Genomic DNA, 18,192 nt, shown 5'->3' with positions numbered 1-18,192 from the left:
GCCGAATGGCCTACTCTTGCTCCTATTTTCTATGTTTCTATGTTTACATTACACTCGGTCCCTTCATCTAAGTCATTAATACAGATTTTAAATAGCTGAGGCCCAAGCACCATTGCTTGCGGCACCTCACCAGTTACAGCCTGCCAACCTGAAAATGACCCGTTTACCCCTACTCTCTGTTTTCTATCCGTTAACCAATTCTCTATCCGTGCTAACATATTATCCCTTATCTTGTATAACAACCTTTTATGTGGCATCTTATCGAATGCCTTTTGAAAATCCAAATATACTACGTCCACTGGTTCCCCTTTATCTACCCTGCTAGTTACATCCTCAAAAAACTCTAATAGATTTGTCAATCACGATTTCCCTTTCATAAAACCATGTTGACTCTGCCTAATCATATTGTGATTTTCTAAGTACCCTGTTACCACTTCCTTAATAATAGATTCTAGCATTTCCCTACTACTGATGTCAGGCTAATTGGCCTGCAGTTCCCTCTTTTCTCTCTACCTCTTTTGAATAGCAGGGTTACATTTGCTACCTTTCAATCCGCTGGGATCATTCTAGAATCTGGAGAATTTTGGAAGTTCACAACCAGTGGATCCGCTATCTCTGCAGACACCCCTTTTAGAACCCTAGGATGTAGGCCATCATGTCCAGGGGATTTATCGGCTTTTAGCCCCATTAGTTTCTCCAGTACTTTTTCTCTACTGATGTTAATTATTTTAAGATCCTCAGTCTCATTAGCCCCTTGGTTCCCCATTATTTCTGGTATGCTTTTTGTGTCTTCTACTGTGAAGATAGATACAAAATATTTGTTTAACGTCTCTGCCATTTTCTTATTCCCCATTATAATTTCTCCTGCCTTAGCCTCTAATGAACCAAAGTTTACTTTTGCTACTCTTTTTTCGCATACTTGTAGAAGCTCTTACAATCCGTTTTTATATTTCTTGTTAGTTTACTCTCAATCAATTTTTTGGTCATCCTTTGCTGGTTTCTAAAACTCTCCCAATCCTCAGGCTTACTACTCTTCTTGGCAACATTATAGGCCTCTTCTTTTAATCTAACACTATCCTTAGCTTGATGTGGAGATGCCGGTGATGGACTGGGGTTGACAATTGTAAACAATTTTACAACACCAAGTTATAGTCCAGCAATTTTATTTTAAATTCACAAGCTTTCGGAGACTTCCTCCTTCCTCAGGTAAATGAGGAAGGAGGAAGTCTCCGAAAGCTTGTGAATTTAAAATAAAATTGCTGGACTATAACTTGGTGTTGTAAAATTGTTTACAATTATCCTTAGCTTCTTTAGTTAGCCATGGATGAATCACTTTTCCTGTGAAGTTTTTATTTCTCAATGGAATATATATTTGTTAAGAATATTGAAATATTTCTTTAAATGTTTGCCATTGCTTATCTACCGTCATACCCTTTAATCAAATTTCCCAGTCTACCTTTGCCAACTCACCCCTCATACCTATGTAATTAGCTTTATTTAAGTTTAAGGCTCTGGTTTCTGACTTAAGTACGTCACTCTCAAACTCAGTTTGAAATTCTATCTAGTCCTCTCCCAGTGCTCCACAAACCCATCACTGTCATTTTTGTGGTGTTGACACCTTACGCCCTATCAGATTGAGTTCAAAATCCACGTGCTTGCCTTCCATTTTGAACCCTCCTTTTCTGACTCTAACTACTTGTTTCTCAGTCTTCTCACACCCCAATCACAGGCCCTACTTTCAGCTACCATATCCCTGCTATCTGCGATTATCTTCCAAAACCTCTGCCTTCAAAAGCCTCCTCAAGATTGTTCTCTTCAACTTGCCTTTGTTCCCTTAATCTCATTTCCTGCTTGATGCCCACTGCTTCTGCTTATGAATTGCATTGAGATTCTCCTTTGGTGAAAAGCATTATATAAGTGCATGTTATTAAGTTGAGTGGCATGGATCAAAACAATAGTACGGTGGTTTTGTTTTAATCAAAGTATAACTGTTTTGTATGTTTGTAATAATTTCCATGTTGGAAAACATTGCTGATAGCCTTTTTCCACAGGAGAACTGTTTTTTGATTGACACATGCAAAAGATAACTTAGAGCATTGATATTTTCCCCTCTTCCTGTAAAGGTAATAACACGCATAAGTTTGATCTTCCTTGTAGACATTGTGCAGTTCCTGAAACAGGCTGCAAGACTTTAACAGCGAAGAACAAATTGCAAATTAGAGATGCTGCTCAACAGTTCTTGAAACACATTACAGGACTTCAGCTATTTCACCAAGTCTGACACACCTTAGATGCCAGAAAGGGAATCAATTTAGACTCTGGTACCTTTGGTGTTTGGCAGTGGGTCAACTATATTTTGTATACATACACATTGCCTCACCCTTATCTTGCCCCATTATGCAAGTATACATGTGAAAAATTACAATTTTGTTTTTTTTGATTATTTCATTAATCAAGTATAATTTCTTGTGATCCTTTTGCCTCTTTAGGGAGGATATGGTGAGACATGTGAAATTTTAATCCAGCACCATCCCAGACTCTTCCAAACACTTATTCAGATGACACAGAATGAGGATGTCAAGGAAAACATGGTAATGCTGTTAATCAAACTTTATTCATGAGACTAGTTATGGAGTTTAAATGTATTCATGTGACCCAAGGGGAGGGGTGGGGGAATAATCCATACCCAAAGGATTGAAATGGTCCTCAGTAAAAATTAACATGAAGGTAGTCACTACAAAAGATTTTCACTGTTTGAATGAGATTAATTTAAAGGGAAGCTAGATAAGTACATGAGGGAGAAAGGAATAGAAGGAAATGGTGATAGGGTGAGATGAAGTAGGATGGGAGGAGGCTCGTGTGGAGCATAAACACCAGCATAGACCAGTTGGGCTGAATTGTATAGAATAGAATATGGACAAATGCAACAAATTACTTGGCAATATAGACTGTAGTGGTACTATTGCTCAGCATGGACTGAGGCATCAGATGTTAACAAAGAATTGCAGTATGACATTATTGACCTGTGTAATTGTTAAACTTTCACTATAATTTTTAAAAATTCGTTTGTGGGATGTGGGCGTCGCTAGCATAACCAGCATATATTGCCCATCCCTAATTGCCCTAGAGAAGGTGGTGGTGAGCCGCCTTCTTGAACCGCTGCAGTCCATGTGGTGAAAGTTCTCCCACAGTGCTGTTAGGTAGGGAGTTCCAGGATTGTGACCCAGCGACGATGAAGGAACGGCGATATATTTCCAAGTCGGGATGGTGTGTGACTTGGAGGGGAACGTGCAGGTGGTGTTGTTCCCATGTGCCTGCTGCTCTTGTCCTTCTGGGTGGTAGAGGTCGCGGGTTTTGGAGGTGCTGTCGAAGAAGCCTTGGCGAGTTGCTGCAGTGCATCTTGTGGATGGTACACACTGCAGCCACGGTGCGCCGGTGGTGAAGGGAGTGAATGTTTAGGGTGGTGGATGGGGTGCCAATCAAGTGGGCTGCTTTGTCCTGGATGGTTTCAAGCTTCGAGTGTTGTTGGAGCTGCACTCGTCCAGGCAAGTGGAGAGTATTCCCTCACACTCCTGACTTGTGCCTTGTAGATGGTGGAAAGGCTTTGGGGAGTCAGGAGGTGAGTCACTCATCACAGAATACCCAGCCTCTGACCTGCTCGTGTAGCCACAGTATTTATGTGGCTGGTCCAGTTAAGTTTCTGGTCAATGGTGACCCCCAAGGTGTGGATGGTGGAGGATTCGGCAATGGTAATGCCATTGAATGTCAAGGGGAGGTGGTTAGACTCTCTTTTGTTGGAGATGGTCATTGCCTGGCACTTGTCTGGCGCAAATGTTACTTGCCACTTATCAGCCCAAGCCTGGATGTTGTCCAGGTCTTGCTGCATGCGGTCACGGACTGCTTCATTATCTGAGGGGTTACAAATGGAACTGAACACTGTGCAATTGTCAGTGAACATCCCCATTTCTGACCTTATGATGGAGAGAAGGTCATTGATGAAGCAGCTGAAGATGGTTGGGCCTGGGACACTGCCTTGAGGAACTCACGCAGCAATGCTCTGGGGCTGAGATGATTGGCCTCCACCATCCACCACCATCTTCCTTTGTGCTAGGTAAGATTCCAGCCACTGGAGCGTTTTCCCCCTGATTCCCATTGACTTCAATTTTACTAGGACTCTTTGGTGCCACACTCGGTCAAATGCTGCCTTGATGTCAAGGGCAGTCACTCTCACCTCACCTCTGGAATTCAGCTCTTTTGTCCATGTTTGGACCAAGGCTGCAATGAGGTCTGGAGCCGAGTGGTCCTGGCGGAACCCAAACTGAGCATCAGCGAGCAGGTTATTGGTGAGTCGGTGCAGCTTGATAGCACTGTCAACAGCACTTTGTTGATGATTGAGAGTAGACTGATGGGGCGGTAATTGGCTGGATTGGATTTGTCCTGCTTTTTGTGGGCAGGACACACCCGGGCAATTTTCCACAATGTAGAAAATTGACCGGGTGTGTCCTGCCCATAAAATCGGGTAGATGCCAGTGTTGTAGCTGTACTGGAACAGTTTGGCTAGAAGCGCTGCTAGTTGTGGAGCACAAGTCTTCAGCACTACAGCCAGAATGTCGTCGGGGCCCATAGCCTTTGTTGTATCCAGTGCACTCAGCCGTTTGTTGATATCACGTGGAGTGAATTGAATTGGCTGAAGACTGGGTTCTGTCATTGTGGGAATATTGGGAGGAGGCCTAGATGGATCATCTACTCGGCACTTCTGGCTGAAGATGGTTGCAAACGCTTCAGCCTTGTCTTTTGCACTCACATGCTGGACTCTGCCATCATTGAGGATGGGGATGTTTACAGAGCCGCCTCCTCCCATTAGTTGTTTAATTGTCCACCACCGTTCTCGACTGGATGTGGTGGTATTGCATATCTTTGATCTGATCCGTTGGTTGTGGAATCGCTTAGCTCTGTCTATAGCATGTTGTCTCTGCTGTTTAGCATGCATGTAGTCCTGTGTTGTAGCTTCATCAGGTTGGCACCGCATTTTTAGGTACCCCTGGTGCTGCTCCTGGCATGCTCTTCTACACTCCTCATCGGATATGCCGAGCCATGAGGTTACAAATTGTGCTGGAATACAATTCTGCTGCTACTGATGGCCCACAGTGCCTCATGGATACCCAGTTTTGAGCTGCTAGATCTGTTCTGAATCTATCCTATTTAGCACGGTGATCGTGCCACACAACACGTTGGATAGTGTCCTCAGTGTGAAGATGGGACTTCATCTCCAAGGACTGTGCAGTGGTCACTCCTACCAATACTGTTATGGACAGATGCATCCGCAACAGATAGATTGGTGAGGACAAAGTCAAGTCGGTTTTTCCCTCGTGTTGGTTCGCTTACCACCTGCTGCAGGCCCAGTCTGGCAGCTATGTCCTTCAGGACTCAGCCAGCTCGGTCAGTAGTGGTACTACCGAGCCACTCTTGGTGATGGACATTGAAGTCCCCCACCCAGAGTACATTCTGTGCCCTTGCTACTCTGTGCTTCCTCCAAGTGGTGCTCAACATGGAGGAGGACTCATTCATCAGCTGCGGGAGGGTGATAGGTAGTAATCAGCAGGAGGTTTCCTTGCCCATGTTTGACCTGATGCCATGAGATTTCATGGAGTCCGGAGTCAATGATGAGGACTCCCAGGGCCACTCCCTCCTGACTGTATATCACTGTACCGCCACCTCTGGTGGATCTGTCCTGCGGTGGGACAGGACATACCCAGGGATGGTGATGGAACAGTCTGGAACGTTGGCTGAAAGGTATGATTCTGTGAGTACGGATATGTCAGGCTGTTGCTTGACTGGTCTATGGGACTGCTGTCCCAATTTTGGCACAAGTCCCAGATGTTAGTGAGGACGTCGCAGTGTCGACTGGGCTTGGTTTGCCTTTGTCGTGTCCGGTGCCTAATGGTCCGTTGCCGGGTGGTTGGTCCAGTTTTATTCTTATGACTTTTCGTAGTGGGATTGTACAACTAGTATTGCACCATCTTCAGAAAATCTTTGGGCAATCTTTTGTACTTGAAATTATACAAATTAATAGTATTTATTAAATCTTCTATGGTAATAAAGTATATAAAGTTTGTGAAATTCCACTTTCTAAAAATTCTAGAATCTGATTTTAATAGCACTCGGAGTTCAGTTTCTTAAAAATGGACACCTCATGGAGAGTTATTGTTGTGACAGGTATTCACCCTTCCATCCATTCACTCAACTTAAGTTCACATCTTGCAAAAATAGAGAAGCCCTGCAGTAACTTCAAAAGTCACTGCTATTGCTTTTTCAGTTAGAAAAGCCTACTGCCATTCCTTTTTCATTTTCTTTGAATCTCCCATTTAATTCTGTGAATAGGACACTTAAACCTCAAGCTGGGCCTCCAATCATCATTTGCTTCAGGAGAAACCTCGTTCCTAATATTTATGTATCTTTGAGAATGAGTGAGATTTATTAACATGAAACTTGAGAGCCAATATTAACTTTGAGCTCCTGGCTACTTTGCAGAAGACTTCATTATTTGTCATTTTTAGTGTGCTTTATATGCATTTTAGAGTCAGATTGGTTTCTTTTGCATTTAGTTGCGTCAAGTTCTCGAGCACCTATGTCCACAGAACGAGAGTCAGTATCAGAAGATCCTAACCAGTCTCGCTGAAGTGGCTACAACAAATGGTCACAAGCTGCTTAGGTGAGTTAAGAGGTACTATTGGATCAGAAGATAGTGTTGACTCTAATTTCAGATCCTATTAGCACAGTTTACCCATAGCATTTGAAGGGGTCCTTTAGTGTAAAGTTAAATACTAAGAACAATTACCTGGCTCTCTCTTGGGCAATTGGTCAAATTTTTCATTCAAAATCTCATTCTCCATCATTTGTTTAAGCTTCTCCTACAAACATGGGACACTAGTCCTTCAAATAATTTTTTGTGCTGGGTGGTCAAGTGATCATCCTTTCCCTGCTGTGTGTTAAAGCCTCATTCTGGGATTTCCAGAGTATTGAATGATCAAAAGCCTGTTCATTGGCCCTCCAAGGTGAAAGTTCGTCGGCCTGATGAAATTATTATGGTATATGAAGGAGTTATGGGGCTAGAGTGGAACCAGGAGCTTTGTATCGTAAACATTTTCTACAAAAGTGTTTGTGAGCCATTGAATATTAAGTTATAGCAAAGACCAAGCAACAGAGAAAGTGTTTGACTTTGTTTCTTGATTCCTGGAGAAGCCATAAGCAATGTGGTCTGCATTTGAATTTGTGGTATTGCCAGGTTATTGTAGTGAGGAGCTAATATACCATAAACCTGTTGCATGTTGCATTAACTTTTAAACATGAATTAAAAAGCCTTAAGACTGAACAGTATCCATACTGCAGTAATTACAAAATATTTACAGAAATTGGAAAATGTTACTCCTATTTTGCAAAATAATCAGCTGTGCTACAGGCCAATAAGATATTAATAAATGTCTGACTTTTCCCTCCTTCCTCAGTATATCAAGTAACTATGAAGCTCAGATGAAGAGTTTGTTGAAGATAGTGCGAATATTCTGTCATGTGTTTCGCCTAGGCCCATCCTCTCCCAGTAATGGAAATGACATGGCTTACAATGGAAATAAAACTCCGAGAAGCCAAGTTTTCAAGGTCAGAAAAATGTATGACGTTATTAGGAAGATTGAAGTAAAAGAGATGAATTTCACAAAGCATGCAAACATTAATCAGACAACTCTTGAAAAAGAAGTAAGTTTGGTTGACAAAGTATGGACACATTTACAAGTTATGTGAAGCTTAAATCCCTTTTTACATTAACACTTTATTTTTTCTTTGCCCTCAGTTGGAATTTGCTACATCAATCTATTGATTTCTTAAAAATAAATTTAGTATATGGAATAAATTTAGTATATAAAATCCTTCTTTCTATTTAATTTTCTGCTTAATATTTTAAATCTCTTCAGTTTCTTGGAGATGGCAGCTTGTAAATTTTGAAGCAGTCTTTTTTAAGGATTTCCAATTGATAAACTTCACATTTTAAAAAAAACATTGTTTTGCTCTTGTGTTCTTAATGTTTTATTACTTAGTTCTTTTGTGGCATATTCAAATGCAAACTTTATTTTTTCCTTTTTCTTTTGATATGTTGAGCTGAGGCAGTCCTCAGTTTTGTTTTCATAGAACCACAGAATGGTTACAGCACAGAATGAGGCCATTCGGACCATTTTGTAAGAGCAATCCAGTTAGTCCCATTCTCCCACTGTTTCCTCGTAGCCCTGCAAATTTTTTCCCTTCGAGTATTTATCCAATTCCTTTTTGAAAGCCATGATTGAATTTGCTTCCAGCACTCTTTTAGGCAGCGCATTCCAGATCATAACTACTCGCTGCGTAAAAACGTTTTTCTTCATGTCACCTTTGGTTCTTTTGCCAGTCGATTTAAATCTGTGTCCTCTGGTTCTCGACCCTTCCGCCAATGGGAATAGTTTCTCTTTGTTTACTTTATCTAAACCCTTCATGATTTTGAACACTTCTATCAAATCTCCTCTTAACCTTCTCTGCTCTAAGGAGAACAACCCCAGCTTCTCCAGTCTATTCACATAACTGAAGTCCCTCATCTCTGGTACCATTCGAGTAAATCTCCTCTGCACTGTCTCGAAGACCTCGACATCCTTCTTAAATTGCAGTGCCCACAATTGGACACAATACTCCAGTTGTGGCCGAACCAGTGTTTTATAAAAGTTCAACATAACTTCCGTGTTTTTGTACTTTGTGTCTCTGTTTATAAAGCCCAGGATCCCGTATGCTTTTTTAATCTCTGTCTCTCTGTTCCTGCTCCCCCTTTAGAATTGTACCATTTAGTTTATATTGCCTCTCCTCGTTCTTCCTGCCAAAATGTATCACTCCACATTTCTCTGCATTAAATTTCATCTGCCATGTGTCCGCCCATTCCACTAGCCTGTCTATGTCCTCTTGAAGTCTATTACTATCATCCTCACTGTTTACTACACTTCCAAGTTTTGTGTCATCTGCAGATTTTGAAATTGTGCCCTGTACACCCAAGTCCAAGTCATTAATATATATCAAGGAAAGCAGTGGTCCTAGTACCAACCCCTGGGGAACACCACTATATACCTTCCTCCAGTCTGAAAAACAACCGTTCACCACTACTGTTTCCTGTTTTGTATCCATGCTTTTTTATTCGTTCATGGGATGTGGGCGTCGCTGGCAAGGCCAGCATTTATTGCCCATCCCTAATTGCCCTTGAAAAGGTGGTGGTGAGCCGCCGCTTTGAATCGCTGCAGTCCGTGTGGTGAAGGTTCTCCAACAGTGCTGTTGGGTAGGGAGTTCCAGGATTTTGACCCAGCGACGATGAAGGAACGGCGATATATTTCTAAGTCAGGATGGTGTGTGACTTGGAGGGGAACGTGCAGGTGGTGTTCCCATGTGCCTGCTGCCCTTGTCCTTTTGGGTGGTCGAGGTCACTGGTTTGGGAGGTGCTGTCGAAGAAGCCTTGGCGAGTTGCTGCAATGCATCCTGTGGATGGTACACACTGCAGCTACGGTGGGCCGGTGGTGAAGGGAGTGAATGTTTAGGGTGGTGGATGGGGTGCCAATCAAGCGGGCTGCTTTGTCCTGGATGGTGTCGAGCTTCTTGAATGTTGTTGGAGCTGCACTCATCCAGGCAAGTGAAGAGTATTCCATCACACTCCTGACTTGTGACTTGTAGATGGTGGAAAGGCTTTGGAGAGTCAGGAGGTGAGTCACTCACCGCAGAATACCCAGCCTCTGAACTTGTAGCCGCAGTATTTATGTGGCTGGTCCAGTTAAGTTTCTGGTCAATGGTGACCCCCAGGATGTTGATGGTGGGGGATTTGGCGATGGTAATGCCGTTGAATGTCAAGGGGAGGAGGTTAGACTCTCTCTTGCTGCTACTGCCCCTTTATTCCATGGGCTTCAATTTTGCTTACAAGCCTATTATGTGGCACTTTATCAACGCTTCTTGAAAGTCCTTATACACATCAACTTCATTGACCTCATCAACCCTCTCTGTTACCTCATCAAAAAGCTCAATCAAGTTAGTTAAACACAATTTGCCTTTAACAAATCTGTGCTGGCTTCGCTTTATTACTCCACACTTGTCCAAGTGACTATTAATTTTGTCCTGGTTTTGTCTTAATATCTGACTTGCCAATCTTTTTTTAGTCAGGTTTTGTATTTACATTAAGATGTGAGCCTTTGCTCAAAGATATTACTCTCACCTCTTGAGGCAGAAGATCATGGGTTCAAGCCCTACTCCAGAGACTTGAGCACCTAATCAAGGCTGATACTTCAGTGCAGTTCTGAGGGAGTGCTGCATTGTTGGAGGTGCTGTCTTACAGATGAGAAGTTAAACCGAAGCCCCATCTGTCCTCTCAGGTGGATATAAGAGGTCCACGGAACTGTTTGAAGATCAGGGGAGTTCTCCCAGTTCCCTGGCTCACATTTATCCCTCAACCAACATCAATAAAAATAGATTAACTGGTCATTTATCTCTCTGCTGCTTTTGGGACCTTGCTGTGTACAAATTGGCTGCCTCGTTTCCCTACAATACAACAGTGACCACACTTCAAAAGTACTTAATTAGGTGAAGTGCTTTTGGATGTCCTAAGCTCGTGAAAGGTGCTATACAAATGCAAGTTCTTTCTTAAGATGTTTGATACTCAAAGCCTAATGGAGCAATTTAACATACAGACCACATAACATGAAGGTAAACACTTTTATAAGACGACAACAACAACTTGCATTTATAAAGCACCTTCAACGTAAGAAAATATCCCAAGGCGCACTGCAGGAGCGCAATAAGACAAAAATTGACACTGAAGAAGGAGCTATTAGGACAGGTGACTAAAAGCTTGTTCAAAGAGGTAAGTTTTAAGGAGGGATTCTTCCTCCCCTCTCTCTTCCTCCCCTCTCTCTTCCTCTCACTCTCTCTTTCTCTCTCTCTTTCTCTCTCCCTCTCTTTTTCTCTCTCCCTCTACCACTCCGAGCAGAGGTTGCTGGATAGTGATAAGGAGTGATTTCTTCCCTAATGCAGAGGTGCTGAGGCCAATTGTAACATCTCCAGCACAATCCTGATTGAGGTCACCTAACATAGTGCAGACTAGGGTGTCCTCCTTGGCCTACCTGGCTGGGTACCACATTTACCAACCAATATTAAAAAAAATACACTTTTTTTTGTGTCCCCCAGTAATGCTGTGTATTGAGATTACTCTGGTTTTATACATTTTTACAAATCTACTTTGCAATATTTAACATTAAAAACTTAGAAAACCAATACAATATTATGGAATCTGAAGCATTTCAGTACTGACAGGATCATAAAGAGCTGCAGGCTTTTCAGTTGTTTGTCTCCCTATTGCATTACTTCTATGATTCTAATTGCCACATTCTGCAGTTGCTAAGAATGAAACAATACTAGCAAATGGAATCAAATACAGTACTTTGTACATCAATTAATTGGTATTTTTATATTTAAAAATGATACATAATTATTTCTTGGTAGACAGTTCAGTAATAAAATGAGCTTTTCACAGTGGTGATACTTTTTCTTGTTGCTTTCACAGCCTTTAGAACTACTGTGGCACTCTCTGGATGAGTGGTTAGTTCTTATTGCCACAGAATTGAAGAAAAATAAAGAAGACTCTGAAATGGATGCCAAAAATATTGCTTCCATTTTACTGAAACAAAGAACCCAAGAACAGCAGGAGGTTGTCACTGCTCAGGTGTTTGAGACTGTAAAAAAAGAGATCTTGGAAGACCAACATGCCAGCGTGGAGAAGCTGGAGGAGGGTGACAACACAACACAAGATGTCGGTTCAGATGGTCTAGATGTAATTTCTATGACAGCAAACCGGCTGAGTGCAGTCATCCAGGCCTTTTATATGTGCTGTTCCTGTCAAATGCCTCACGGGTGAGACTAATTCAAACTTTATGCATATTCTTTATGCTTAGAAAGCTAGGTAATCTACACTGCCAATTAAGTTGATGCCCTCCCTCTATTGTGTAGACCTCTCTGGTTTAAAGCTTTTGTTAAAATGGGTTCCTCACTAATTCAAGAAACTTTACTATACACACATTTTATAATTTCTTTACGTGGTTTCTAGAGGCAAGCTTATGTGGGGGTGGTGTCCAGTATGTGTAGATAATTTTGAGCCATAGCCTTTGTGTTGCCTTCACCCTGTCTTTGTTCTGCCAATGATAGATAGTCTGAATGTGGAATTCTCCACTGATTTGTACATGTGCTGTATCATAGCAAATCGATTTCCTCTTCCCTAATAACTGGCAAAAGTTGCCCAGAGTGGGTAGTCAAAGACAGAAGTCCAGTTTTAGACATTTGAACTGAAATCCAGTGCACTGCTTACATTGTAAGAACTTGACATTTTTAAACCTTTCATCTATTGAGAATTTATGTTCAGAGATGCAGCCGCAACTGTTTATATAGTTCATACAGAAAATATGCCAAAATGCTTTACCGAGGGAGAGAAAAAATAAATAAAAATGATAATAGAATGAATGCATGGTGGAAAAATGAGTGACTGAAAGCTTAGTCAAAAAGATGGGTTTTGAGAACTTGCATTTATATAGCACCTTTCACCAGCTCAAGATGTTATAGCGCTTTACAGTCAAATTGGAAGGAGAAGTGCAGAGGGGTTTATGGAGAGAGTTGGAAAGTGTGTGGCTGAGGGCTGAAGAGCATGGGTGGGGTGGGTGCACATAACGTCAGAGTCTGAGGACCAAAGGGTGTGGAAAGTGATATAACTGAGAAGGTTGCAAGGACCTCAGGAAGAGTGTGGCCAGGAGTGACAGCGTGATCATGGAAGTGGGATACCAGTGAGTGTGGGTGGGAGAGTTTATGCGAAGGGTGTGATTGAATGAGAATAGGAGGGCAGAGATGTCGGAGGAGTGGGGCTATGTAATTTAACTGATGGTTGAAATAATCATGGATGAGGTGTTACTTAGTGCAGAACCTAAGGTGTCAGCCTTGGCTCTATGGTAGCACTTTTGTCTCTGAATCAGAAGGTCGTGGGTTCAAGCTCCACTAAATAGACTTCAGTACAGTACTCGGGGGGGGGGGGGGGGGGTGCTGCATTATCGGTGGTGCCATCTTTTGGATGAGATGTGAAACCAAGGACCCATGTGCCCCCTCAAGTGGATGTGAAGCAGTTAGGATAGAATAGTGGTTATCTACTGGACTAGTAATCCAGAGAATGAGAGTTCAAATCCCACCATGGCAGTATGAGAATTTGAATTTAGTTTTAAAAAAAAGTTGGTATTAGTAAAAGTGACTATAAACTGTCTGATTGTCGTAAAACCCAACTGGCTTATTAATGTCCTTTAGGGAGAAAACCTGCCGTCCGTATCCAATCTGGCCTATCTGTGACTCCAGACGCACACTGATGTGGTTGACTCTTAACTGCCCTCTGACATGGCCTAGCAAGCCACTTAGTTCTAGCAAGCCACTATCTGCAGTGGTTCAAGAAGAAGACCCACCGTCATCTTCTCAAGGGCAGCTAGGGATGGGCAATAAATGCCAGTCATGCCCACATCCGGAGAATGACACTATTCGAAGAAGAGCAGGGGAGTTCTCCCGATTAACATTTATCCCTCAACCAACATCACTAAACAGATTCATTGGTCATTTGTTCCTTGCTGTTTGTAGGATTTGCTGTGTGCCAATTGGCTGCCACGTTTGCCTATATTACAACAGTGACTACACTGCAGAAGTACTTCATTGCTGTAAAGCGCTTTGGGATGTCCTGAGGTCATGAAAGGTGCTATATAAATCCAAATTTTTTCTTTCTAAGGGAGGAGACCTTTGAGGAAGCCTGGCTGGGGCGTGGGTGATGGTACACAATAAAGATTTTAAAGGAGATCAGGTACTTGAAGGAGAAGGTACCAGAGGACTAAGGGGTCCACATGGGGCTTGGTGATGAAAGTTATGCTGTGGCGATTTGGGCAGGGCAAATGATTGATTACATAGCCAGTTCGGGAAGCTTTGATTAAGGGGAGTGAATTACTGCCCATAAGCCAAGTTTTTGTCAGCACCAGGACATTGATTGGTTCGCCCACAATGAGATTATGAGTGGTAAGGTCCTTGTTTGTGAGGGAACAAACATTTTGGAGTGGGGTGGTGCTTGATGATCCTCTGTTTGGGGTGGGGGGGAACTGAGTGGGTAGTAGAAGAGGTAGGAGGGATGGAGAGGAGGTTAGAGAAGTTAACCTTTAAAGAGTGATGCCTGCTGGGAAGGGAGAGTGAAGGCAGTTGGGGTTGTTGATCGGGTAGAGCTGTTGATGGGTGCCATAAATGGGAATGGCAGAGAACACCAATGGGATGGTGGCAGGAGAGAAGTAGTGTCAAGCATCTCATGGCGTCAGGTCAAACATGGGCAAGGAAACCTCCTGCTGATTACCACCTACCGCCCTCCCTCAGCTGATGAATCAGTCCTCCTCCATGTTGAACACCACTTGGAGGAAGCACTGAGGGTAGCAAGGACACAGAATGTACTCTGGGTGGGAGACTTCAATGTCCATCACCAAGAGTGGCTCGGTAGCACCACGACTGACCGAGTTGGCCGAGTCCTGAAGGACATAGCTGCCAGACTGGGCCTGCAGCAGGTGGTGAGCGAACCAACAAGAGGGAAAAACTTACTTGACCTCGTCCTTACCAATCTACCTGTTGCAAATGCATCTGTCCATGACAGTATTGGTAGGAGTGACCACCGCACAGTCCTCATGGAAATGCAGTCCCGTCTTCGCACTGAGGACACCATCCAACATGTTGTGTGGCACTATCACCGTGCTAAATGGGATAGATTCAGAACAGATCTAGCAGCTCAAAACTGGGCATCCATGAGGCGCTGTGGGCCATCAGCAGCAGCAGAATTGTATTCCAGCACAATCTGTAACCTCATGGCCTGGAATATTCTTCACTCTACCATTACCAACAAGCCAGGGGATCAACCCTGGTTCAATGAGGAGTGTAGAAGAGCATGCCAGGAGCAGCTCCAGGCGTACCTAAAAATGAGGTGCCAACCTGGTGAAGCTACAACTCAGGACTACATGCATAAACAGCGGAAGCAACATGCTATAGACAGAGCTAAGCGATTCCACAACCAACTGATCAGATCAAAGCTCTGCAGTCCTGCCACATCTGGTCATGAATGGTGGTGGACAATTAAACAACTAACGGGAGGAGGAGGCTCTGTAAACATCCCCATCCTCAGTGATGGCGGAGTCTAGCACATGAGTGCAAAAGACAAGGCTGAAGCGTTTGCAACCATCTTCAGCCAGAAGTGTCGAGTGGATGATCCATCTAGGCCTCCTCCCGATAACTCCAACATCCCAATAGCCAGTCTTCAGCCAATTCGATTCACTTCACGTGATATCAAGAAACGGCTGAGTGCACTGGATACAGCAAAGGCTATTGGCCGCGACGACATCCCGGCTGTAGTGTTGAAGACTTGTGCTCCCAGAACTAGCTGCGCCTCTAGCCAAGCTGTTCCAGTACAGCTACAACACTGGCATCTACCCGACAATGTGGAAAATTGTCCAGGTATGTCCTGTCCACAAAAAGCAGGACAAATCCAATCCTGCCAATTACCGCCCCATCAGTCTACTCTCAATCATCAGCAAAGTGATGGAAGGTGTCGTCGACAGTGCAATCAAGCAGCACTTACTCACCAATAACCTGCTCACCGATGCTCAGTTTGGGTTCCACCAGGACCACTCGGCTCCAGACCTCATTACAGCCTTGGTCCAAACATGGACAAAAGAGCTAAATTCCAGAGGTGAGGTGAGAGTGACTGCCCTTGACATCAAGGCAGCATTTGACTGAGTGTGGCACCAAGGAGCCCTTGTAAAATTGAAACAAATGGCATTTTTCTTTTACAGAATGACATCGCCTCGCTTTATAGAGTTTGTGTGCAAGCATGATGAAGTTCTGAAATGTTTTGTGACGAGGTGAGCATGTGTGCTTTCAGATGTCTGTTTCTTTACTGTTGCTTTTTTGTAAATGCCCATTTAAAAAGTATATATATTTTTGTTCCAGAACCCCTATAATAATATTTGACCACTTTCACTTTCTTCTGGAGTGCCCTGAGCTGATGTCAAGATTCATGCATATCATCAAAGCACAGGTAGGCTTTGGTTAAAGCCTGTTTTTAAAAAAAAAAAAAAGTTTTCTCCATGTCTCAGTAAATTAATTTAATGAATTTACAGATCAGAGAGGTATCAAGTTCAATTTCAGGTCTCCGTTGAGTAGCTGACCTCATCTGTGATGGCTGTTATATTTAACTGCTGTATTATTTGGTTCTAATTACAATCCAGTGATCCTCTGCTGGAAGTGTGTGTGTCTGGTGAAGGCAGGATTGGGATCAGCTGCGATGCTGTTCCTCTGCTGACATTCATTGAGACACTCAAATTCATAATGGCCTCTTATGAAAAACACCAGAAGTAACCCCATGCACATGGAACTCTACCCTGTCGAGGAGTCAGTGCTGTGAGGCCAATTTCCATCTCCTTAACCCTTGTTATGCCCCTACTGTCACCCCAGCTGCGATCAGCTAGTTTAACACGGATCAGGGATCAAACCTGGAACCTTCATGGTGTGTATGACTCAGCTACTCACTGCCTTAACCAACTAAACAATGGTCGAAGCTTAATGTATAAACTTCTATTACTAACTGGCATTGTTGTATTAAGGTGCAGCGAGTAAATTATTCTGCATGTAATTGCAGATAGTGGCCACAGCACTATTACTATTCCATTTTTGGCTACAGTAGGAGAAAATGACAGGCTGGAAACCTGGTCTCCAGAGCTCTTGGCAAATACTTGTCTCTCTCTTTTCCTCCCTCTGTTGTGTCCCTTCTTCCTCATCTTCACCTCACTATTGTCACCTTGTGGTGTGAAGCTTGTATCTTTCCTCTGAACTTAGTAATAGGGAATAATGGGCTATTGATTGAGATCTAGTATTACAGTGATAAGGAATGAGGACAGTAAGGTCCTCCAGTGATCTTGAGGTTCTGAGGTCCTCCAGTGATGATCTTGAGGTTCAGTTGCCAGTCTATCTTTCTGTCCGTTGTTTCTTTGTCTTGAAAATTGGTATTAATTGTAATTTTTATTCTCCTCATTTAGCCCTTCAAGGAAAGATGTGAGTGGTTCTACGAACATCTTCATGCTAATCATCCTGACTCTGATATGGTGCATAGGCCAGTTAATGAAAATGATATCTTGCTTGTTCACCGAGGTACACTTTAAGTTAATTATTTTGGCTGTATTAATGATTTTATATTTTGATTAAATGTTATTTTTATTTTCCCTGGTTTAGACTAAGGTGAACTATGAAGGAGTGGCCTAATCTTCTTTATTTAATTTTAGAATTCATGTCAGTTTAACACTGTAGGTTTTAACCTTGGAACTGTCAATTAATGCAGCCAGAAAGCAAACTGCTTCAAATTTCCCTTAAATATGATGTCAGAATGCTTTCCCTCAAATGTAAATTGCAAAATGGTGCACAGCAGGAAGACAATTAATCTTAAGAAATTATATCTTGTGTGATTGCTGAGTTTTATTTGACTTGACGAGAAATGTCAACCAGAGATATTTTTATTGTTCCCATTCTCAAGATAGGAAGGGTTGGATTTTCCTCTGGGATGGGTTAGCCACCAGAGCAAGATTGGGGCAGGAAACATTTTCCTGTTTTGGGGATTATTAATTATGCAGATGGGCTCCCAGCAGGGTCCCTACCACACACCACTGCTGCTGCTGAGGGAAATTAGGCATCAACCAGCAGGTGTCCAGCTGCAGCGCCTCAAGGAGGAGCAGGAATATTTAAGATTTAAGGGTGCAGGAGCACCCCTAAATTTTTTTTTAGCAATACAAAGAAAAGGTTTTTAGTGAACCATGGGCCCTTCACAAGAAGTTCGGGGGGCTCAAGAGAGGGCAAATAGCCACTACTAGGCTCTCTCCTTCCAACATTTGTAAGAGTGGGCTTGGTGCCACTGCCCCAAGATACACCGCTATCCCTTTTCTGGTAGTGCCTGGGGTTCGTGATGGTAAGAAGGGAAATTGGTGACTGGACCCTGCCTCTGTGCCATTATTTCGTTCCGATGGGATGGCAAGGGCGGCTAGCAGACTTCCCCGTTGGGCTGGTGGG

General features: G+C 43.0%; 1 protein-coding gene across 2 annotated transcripts in view; it reads left to right on the top strand.

The window, feature by feature from the left end:
• Nucleotides 1-18,192, top strand: part of hace1 (HECT domain and ankyrin repeat containing E3 ubiquitin protein ligase 1) — a 93,134-nt gene that overhangs the window by 45,124 nt on the left and 29,818 nt on the right. The window contains exons 9-15 of one of the 2 annotated variants that reach the window (XM_067984952.1): nucleotides 2,490-2,591; nucleotides 6,606-6,712; nucleotides 7,506-7,752; nucleotides 11,603-11,949; nucleotides 15,930-15,998; nucleotides 16,087-16,174; nucleotides 17,172-17,283. In XM_067984952.1, the coding sequence (XP_067841053.1) occupies nucleotides 2,490-2,591; nucleotides 6,606-6,712; nucleotides 7,506-7,752; nucleotides 11,603-11,949; nucleotides 15,930-15,998; nucleotides 16,087-16,174; nucleotides 17,172-17,283 (1,072 nt within the window). The remainder of the gene's footprint in view (nucleotides 1-2,489; nucleotides 2,592-6,605; nucleotides 6,713-7,505; nucleotides 7,753-11,602; nucleotides 11,950-15,929; nucleotides 15,999-16,086; nucleotides 16,175-17,171; nucleotides 17,284-18,192) is intronic. The other variant, XM_067984953.1, reaches the window with a different exon arrangement.

This window comes from Heptranchias perlo, chromosome 5 (genome assembly GCF_035084215.1).
Source record: "Heptranchias perlo isolate sHepPer1 chromosome 5, sHepPer1.hap1, whole genome shotgun sequence".
NCBI lineage: Eukaryota > Metazoa > Chordata > Chondrichthyes > Hexanchiformes > Hexanchidae > Heptranchias > Heptranchias perlo.
This window is presented reverse-complemented; position numbering and strand designations above follow the sequence as displayed.